This window comes from Bombus terrestris, chromosome 12 (assembly GCF_910591885.1).
Source record: "Bombus terrestris chromosome 12, iyBomTerr1.2, whole genome shotgun sequence".
In the NCBI taxonomy this organism is placed as follows: domain Eukaryota; kingdom Metazoa; phylum Arthropoda; class Insecta; order Hymenoptera; family Apidae; genus Bombus; species Bombus terrestris.
In genome coordinates, this window is record NC_063280.1 from 2,334,374 (window position 1) to 2,342,946 (window position 8,573).

The 8,573-nt window shown below is 34.7% G+C and overlaps 1 protein-coding gene across 1 annotated transcript; it reads right to left on the reverse strand.

Moving 5' to 3' along the window:
* Positions 1-992: 992 nt before the first annotated feature.
* Positions 993-2,666, reverse strand: LOC100646311 (neurogenin-1). The gene is made up of 2 exons (XM_003399435.4): positions 2,374-2,666; positions 993-2,217 (listed from the first exon to the last, which is right to left on the reverse strand). The coding sequence occupies exons 1-2, from the start codon at positions 2,557-2,559 to the stop codon at positions 1,708-1,710; spliced, it is 696 nt and encodes a 231-aa protein (XP_003399483.1). The 5' UTR covers positions 2,560-2,666; the 3' UTR covers positions 993-1,707.
* Between the last annotated feature and the right edge of the window lie 5,907 nt (positions 2,667-8,573).

Consider the following 8,573-nt stretch of genomic DNA (forward strand, 5'->3'; position numbering starts at 1 on the left):
TGCTTAATAGTAACTGTTCTGTTTGCGGATCCGTTTCCTCCCTTTTAACGATCTCTTTATCGACAATCGAAAACGTGGTTTATCTATGATCATTCGTATATTGTGTTACCTATTTGACTGATATTTTTACTAAAATATTGTATGTAGTATCGTATTATATATTTGATTGACGTTTTCTTATGGACAAAATTCATTGGAATGTTATATATAGTTAATTATTCCAATTTTTATTATTTTAAGCAATTAAATTAGTTTAAGTTGAAATCATATTGGGGTAGTTGACGAAATAAATAGTAAGAGGATAAATGTCTAGGTAAAATATGATTTATTGATAAGATATAAATTCTGTACAATATACATATATTCCCTGAATCGGCAATTACACGATCCGATAAGAGCACTAGCGGAAATGTATGCTTAAATATTAGGTCATCCCATAAGTTCGTGCCGACTTTTGTGTATACATTTCATGTGTCGATTTATAAACATACGGCGATAAGGGACCAATGCACTTGAAAAATGGGAAGAAGTTGTACAACGAGAGGGGGATTACATTTTTTCATGAAACTGAAAGGTATGTAAACAATCTTAACATATATAACCGCTCGAAAAGCGGAACGATCTTATGGGATGGCCTAATACAATAATCTAGAAACAAAGGGTGAGATCAGGCATTCGAGATCAACCTAAGAGCATCGATGACTAGAAAAGAAAAGGAACGCGATATTTAGTACGTGTTTCTAATTATACTACCTTGATTTTTTTGTTTATAAGGCAAGAAATAATGATAAATATGTTTTTTCGAAGAAACGACGAGATTGTCGGTTTGCCTAACATTAGACCTTAATGCTAATAATTCGTTGTGAATAGAATGCTCTCTTACAAAGTAAATAACGATTATCTTGCGCACTGGCCCACTTCTTTTTACAATCACGTCGATTATTTAACGCGAATTTATCTTGGACGACATCTGTTCGACATCCGTGCAATGATTGCATGTTTCTGTAAAATACAATTACTAGCAAAATATATTTGCCTTGCTCGTAAATTGTACTGCATGCTTTTACTTATTATACTTGTTATTGGAACTTTGTAGAATGTATAAAAAAATTCACTAAAGCATGGAGGATTAAAATTCTTTGGTCTTCGATTATTAATTATCAAATAGAAACTTAAGGTTCAATTAGATCTCAGCACTTTAACTTTAAAATTTTTCCTTACAGAAACGTTACTTAATAAATCAGTAGTTAATTAGTTAGAATTTCTGTAATTGCCAATTTGCTAGATTTGTTAACCTCACTGTATAGCACTGAATTCACTACTGAACATATGCAATTTCTGAAGCATCGTTGCTCATTACAAAGGTACAATGGCGGCGATGACTCATGCGACTCGTGATTACTGATATATCTATTCCGTAAGTACTAAATTCATTTCGAAGCTTCAAAAATACTGACCCTGAAAATTCCTTCAATTTGTCCATAAAATTCCTTAGGTACACACTTCTTTTAAATCGTCGTTTTTGACACATGAATTTCTTCTAACTGTCAACCTTTTCTTATACATTATCATAACCACTTTAAACGATCGCCTAATCGTTTATAAACTTCTTCGATAATGGAAAAAACTATGGAAGTTCATTTTCTTACAATCATTTCCATCATCACCCACCAAAGTGCTTGGAAACATCCACGAGCTAAAAGCTACCTAAAGACACTGATACATATTATTATGTCCCATATGATGCGGCGCAGGAAGTTGATGCTGCGCATGATACATCCTCTGGTCATAACACTGCTGATACTGCATCGGTGGACTAACACTCTGATCGCTATAACAATCGTACTCCTGCCATTCGGGCACGAATCTTTCTTGAGGATAAGGAAAGACAGTATGCGACGGTCCAAGCCGCTTCTGCGCGGCTACAGCACAGCTTCCGGTCGAGGAGGTGATCATGTTTCCATTCTCACTGATACTGACCGTCACGTTACCCACGTTCACTGTGATTTCGCCTGCTTCGGAATTCCCCAACGTCTGTGACAGCGCCCAAATATAGTTGTGGGCGAAACGGAGGGTTTCGATTTTCGTGAGCTTCGTGTCTTCCGGAAAGGTCGGCAACGCCATCCGGAGACGTTCCAACGCGTCGTTCAATGTGTGCATCCTGTGCCGCTCTCGATCATTCGCCTTTATTCGACGGTTCCTTTTCAGCCTGAGCACCTGCGGACGAATCAATGGTTCCTTGTGATCATTTAGCCTCCTCTTTTTGTCTTCCGGCTTTTTGAAGAATTCTCTTTACTCGATTTCTTTGCGATGGGTGAACGTTCTTTTAGATAAGGGAAGTTGGGCTGAGCAATGGTAGATACATCCGCTTACCTGTGTGGGACTCTTGCACCGTGTGTTTCGGGTTTTCTTTCGTTTTCCTTCTTTGGCTGGTGGAAACAGGGTGTCTGACTGGACCTCGTGTTTTGGCGATTCGAAGCTGACGTCAAAACCGGAATCCGAGGAACTTGAGAGCTCGTCGAAGCCGCCTTCGCTGCAGAATGAGTACTCCGAGGACATGCTGTGGAAGGTTTTCTGAAAAGATACTCCAGTACTGTGTAATTTTTGATGAATAATAGTTTTGATTAATGAAATGACAAATGTGTGACATGAATAGTCGTTAAAGATATTCCAATTCTTCTGTAGTTTTATATTAAATCTGTGATTTTTCGTTATTCTATTTGTTTTGTAGTTCCACATTAAGTTTGCGAATTTATTCTTATTACTCCATTTCTTCTATAATTCTAGATTAACCTGTTAAATTTATTCTTTTCTTTATTTTTTATCCATAATATTCCGAAATGCTTAGATACTCAATCAAACGTTCAAATTGCGTCGTTCACTGGCGCAACAACTGACTAACGAAGAGTTATCTTACCTAATAAACTTGTTAGCTCAATGAAACGATCCTCGTAGAATATGTCACCTCAATCGATCACTTCATAAAGTCTAACTTCCTATTAAAATTTTATAACACGATATGCTAATAATATGGAAAAGTTTTTGTCACGACATAGCCGAACGTTTGGTGTGCAGCGTGAAAAAGGAAATAAGAAACGAGAACAGTTCTAGGCTGGGTACAATTTGGTACTGTGAAAGTGGCATGGGGCTCTTTGAGCATATATACCGTCCCGGGGGTATTTTACCCCCTCCATAAGGGCGGTCCGCCGTCTATGGGGCACCGTACCAAGGGTTCACCCCATAATCACGACGTGTAGGGGCACCTAACGTTCTCCCCACCACTCTCTTTGTATGTATTAGACGCGTGCCACAGCGATGTATTCGTCTAGTTGAGGAGATTAGAGGTTTTTAGGGCGATTACACTTCTTCATGGAACTCATGCGAGGACGATTACCAAGTTTCGTGGCGTGTTATTGAAATTTCTATGGTGAGGATATTATGGTCACTTGATAAACGTGTTTCATCTTTGTGTATAAAGATATTAATTCTCTCTTCTGATACACTGTTATGTATCTCGTGATTTTCATATTAATTATAAACATTGTCTTTTAACAATAATTTTAATTTTAATATAAACTTTATTGATTAACTGACTAACTCTCTCTTCTTATTTACAATGACTTACATGTAATTAAAATACTGCCTTCTTACTAACATGATTCATATTGATTCTTTTTAAAAATCTAATAAACTTTATTGGTTTTTGTGTCTCTGATATGTGATAATCTGACTAATGTATTATCATTCCTAACTCTAAATTATTTCAATTAGCATTGAATAATTCAAATGTGATAAAACTATTCTTTTTTGAAATTATATTATAAGACAAGAAATTGCGCCGTTATTTCTTCGCTTTGTAACCGGGCTTTCTATACTGTATAGCGGGATATCAATAATAAAGGCGCGTCTGCTGTACTGTAATGTGATGAGTGAATATACGAGATTAATCAAATACCTCTTACCTCGCTTATTATACAAAAAAGTGAAACTCAATTATCCTTCCGTTCACCACTGTCGACTTTCACTGAAATTTTCACCTTCGCAACCTCGTTGAATACTGTCCAAGGATATACGGTTGGAAATAAGTGAACGATAATCTAATAAAATCAACTATGGCCATCTGTCACATTTGCTAATCAGCTGATAATGCTCGAACATCACTATAGAAACGAATAGGTAGATCACCTCTGATAAACAAGCTTCCAATCGACTGTGAATTTTACAATTAATCGGTTTACAATAGTTTTTTCAATGAAATAAATTGTTGCAGTTAACAAACTTTAATTTAGTTTGCTTCTATAGGTGTATTTTTTTAAATATATCTTTATTAAAACATTCTACATAATAGTATTTTTTGTTTTTCTTTTTTTTCATAAATTTCCAATTATATCGTCAAACGTAAAAAAGTTTGACGTATCGCAGCTACTTGTTTCATCACGAATGTCCGCGGGAAATATCGGCAATTGCACGAGAGTACACACTCACAGTTTCCAGCTCCCACGAAATATCAGTGTGCAGTGTGCATAGGGATCACCGGTAGCACGATAGGAAAAGCATTAATCAATGTTTTCTACAAGTATTAAAGTTTATCAATCTCCGTCACATTATTTGACAAGTTATGTAATCGACAATATCTTTCAGTATTAATCGCGTATGATTGGAACATCGTGTCTACTGTCTAGCATGAAGAGGTGCATGAGTAATATGCAAGATTGATTCGTAAGGGAACGAAAAATATCAGAATCACGTGTGTTTGCATAACGATTTGTTATCGATAATATATTCGCGTATTCAAAGTGAGTAATTTATCCAATAAACACGAGCAAATTTTGATTTTCAGCCAGTGTTTGACTGATATTTACAAGGTTGGCATATCTTTAGTAATAATTCAACGTAATATGTGTTTTACAATTTATAATTTACATTATTTTAGTATTTCTATTACAATTCTTGACATACTTGAATTAATTATTAATTTATATTAACAGTTAGCCCTACATTATAATTTTCTTTATCTCTCAAGGATTATTTATCCTGTTTTTCTTATTTTTGTGTCAAAAAAAAAGCTTGAACCTATAACTGACCTAATAGCGCTCCCAGCTTTTTCTTCTTCGAGCGATAACAGTTTCTCTTCTTCGGACCTTCACTGATGCACGATAGCAGTTTAAAACACGCAAGTACGGTAATTGCACCGGTAGTCGGCTGTTAGTTTTTTAACTCCAATTTCTCTTCTATCATAAACGGAAGACAGATAATGATTCGTTTAATGAACGAAAATTATGAAACAGTTGCACCGTAAGATTTACATAATTGCATTATCTGGTCATCCAACGTTCGAGCACGATCGTCATTCATTCGAGCGTTGAGTCTTTTTGTTATAATTTTCTTCCTAAATCTGTTCTTTTCATAAAAGTTTATTCTCATCAACACTTAACATTTCTTCCCGTTATAAGTTCTTAAGTATATTAAAATAAGACTACTATTTGATATCTAGTAATTAGAATAGGATTTTCTCAAACAGTCGGTAGTTTATTGCTTACATACGTTTATTCATAATTATACTAAGTTGCTCATGTCAAGATTCTACCCTTTAGAGATAAAATATGCTGTAGTGAGCCGAACGATTTCGAGTGCAAACCATCAATGCGATTGATGATATGTGATTTGCATGATACGCTTTGATACGATTCGATCGACTCTATTGAACTGACTATAAACGAAAGCCGTGTATAATACCACTTTTTATGCACCTCATTTGCATTTAAGATGCTCATCAGCGCCATTGATAGTACAACATTGGACGAGAGTCTCTTCTAATGAATCTGCTTCTTTGAAACGTTTACCATAATTTCAACTTAAAAATTATATAATATAAAATACTTTACGATTAAGTAGAAACATTTATATTTGATAATTAAATATGCTAAGTTTTCACAGTGTCATGAATTTTGCCATTTACGTTAGCAATATAAAATATTCTAAAAACTTCTTGTTCAACGGTTCAAGTAAAATCTTTATTGCCTAGAAAGCAGTTTACGATAGATCGGTTTGCAAAGTAGACATGCGAAAGTCGACTTTTGATAAACATTCATGGTACTCTTAAGAGCAGAGAAATTGGCATACCGTGAAATTACCGTTTTAGTGGTAAGTTCGTTCTTTATAATTTCTCGCCATTTACATAAATCTACGTGAATACGAATTTTATAAAACTGTGAATTTCAGATCAAGGAAATTACGTAAAATATTCTTTAAATTTTCTAGAAATTGGAACACAATAAAATGATTGTAAAGGTAGTTTCAATAAACTATGTATATGAAAATGTAATAATCCATGCGGATATAAATCAAATAAAACTTTGAATTTTAGATCAAAGAAATTTGATAAAACATTCTTTCTAAACATTCTTTCTAAAGAACTGATTCTTAACATCTTAATTTCTTAATACAGAACGTTCTAGAAATTGGAATACAGTAGAATAATTAAAAAAATATTGTTTCTAGTAAAATATTTACACAAAAATATGTCAATTTATAGAAAGTCGCCTGAAATCCAAAGTCTGCGACTGAACTTTATTTTTCGAACGACCGTCGACTCTTAAAATACCTACCCTCTGCCGCAAAAGGTTCCGATCAACCCTTTTTTCACACTTAGAAAATTCGTGCCGTTTCGTCGATAAAAGGACGCCGTGAAATCGATGCCCTGTCAGACACATGTTCGATCAGGCCGCGGAAATATTGGGAATTACACGAAAGATTTGCTGCAGGGTGCGTGTAGAATCGAAAATCAAATAAAAAGGAAACGGGGCGTGAGGATATGTACGGCAGTATCGAATGCTAAAAAAGGGTTTGCGGAAAGCTGCCGAAGCGATTCGCTCTAATTGGATAATTTATCGGCTATGGCAATAAATAACGTCTCTCTTCTCGATCGTGCAAACGCCTTTTTACAGATTATTCATCTTCCTCGTTTCATTCTACCAATTTCTATGATTGATAGAATTTATGAGTTGGAATATTTTCATGGATATGTTGAAGTAAATATGCAATATTAGATTATTTAAAAAGTTGGTAGTGAAATACAAGTAGCGGTTGAAGAAAATATGTTTTCATAGAACTCATATTTTATTAAGTAAAATAGAAGTTTCTTTTAACAGGAGAAAAATTTTATCAAACATAACAGAGAGAGAGAGAAAGCTAAAGAAGAGTGTTTATTATTTGATAAAATTCATAATAAAATAATCCTCCTCAAATCCATTACATAAAGACGAGACGATCCTTTCAATATACAATAGTAATATTTTCATAAATGATGAATTAATAAACTTCTAAACATAATATAAATTTGAGATGTATGGAATTAATATTTTCAATGGTGCAAGGTTAGGCAAGCTTCGCCATAATAAAATCGGTCTCCTTAAAAGGTTTCGCCTGGAAAGGTTTTCGCGTCGTGAGAAGTAGGTTAACTAACTGCCAACACCCATGTTTCATATAGTTCACGGGAGTTTTCCCAGACCTGTAACGAGCTCCGACGGATAGAAAGAGAGAAGATCGCAGTCGATCTTTGTATAAGCTATGTTTTATCCCACGACTTTCTTCCTCTTACGACAATACGACCGTCTATGAAGGGGCAGACGATTGCATGGTTGTCACTGTCTTACACATGATGTCAATGATTACACAGTTACGTTGATTACACAGTAATGATGCTGTAATGAGAAATTAGATTCAAAGAAAACATCTGTTTATCGCCAACGCTGTATGTATTGATATTTCTTTTAGATTTTCTCAGCGCAGATGTGTAACAAAAACGATTTGATGTATCTGTGTCCATCTTGATTGCTTATTTATATGTTTTGCTTCTTTACGTCTGTTATTTACTTACCTCTTTCTCTTGCGTGTTTATATTCTTTGTTTATAATCTTTTTATTTATTTTCCCAAATTTTCTGTTTATACTAATATACATTTACACACTCCGTATCAATCATATACATGATTATACAATAATAATAACAATAATAATATACATTTCTGTTCTTTATTTTTCTCCTTTTTTTAATTTATTTACATTCTTTATTCGTTTCCTTATATAAGAAAGGAATAAATTGCGTATCTTCCCACTTTTAAATATGCGCTAGAGGTGCAGCTAGTAAAAGTATGAGAATGTCCCGACCTTCAACGCTAGCACCTGTTAGTCGCCAACAGATTGCTTCGTACTTTTTCATTGCTAATGATAAAAATCGAAGATCTTAAGATGATGTTTGTTTTCAAGATCTTTGTTTTCCAAAAATCATCGGCTTATTACAACGAATCCTCAGTTTCCATCGAAGTGCTTCGTCCATCGCCGGAAATCATTTTTTCAGAAAACAGAAACAATCTTTGTCCGACTTTTCAAAGTCGGTACTTTATCGTCAGAGGTGGAGCTGTTCGCTTCGGCCTTTGGTAACTGTATACGTCCCCTTCTCGTCTTTCCAGCAACGTCCTTCTCTAGCTAACTCGATCTACTCCTCTCTTTTCTCCATTCGTGGCCTCCTTCTCGTTAATCTGTTTGCACGACTTTTGCTCCAATCGCAAATCT

Bases quoted from the DNA above. Each gene is read 5' to 3' on its own strand.
- LOC100646311 (XM_003399435.4), bottom strand. From the start codon at position 2,559: ATGTCCTCGGAGTACTCATTCTGCAGCGAAGGCGGCTTCGACGAGCTC. The intron at 2,218-2,373 runs GTAAGCGGATGT...ATTCGTCCGCAG, and splicing joins GGTGCAAGAGTCCCACACAG to GTGCTCAGGCTGAAAAGGAA.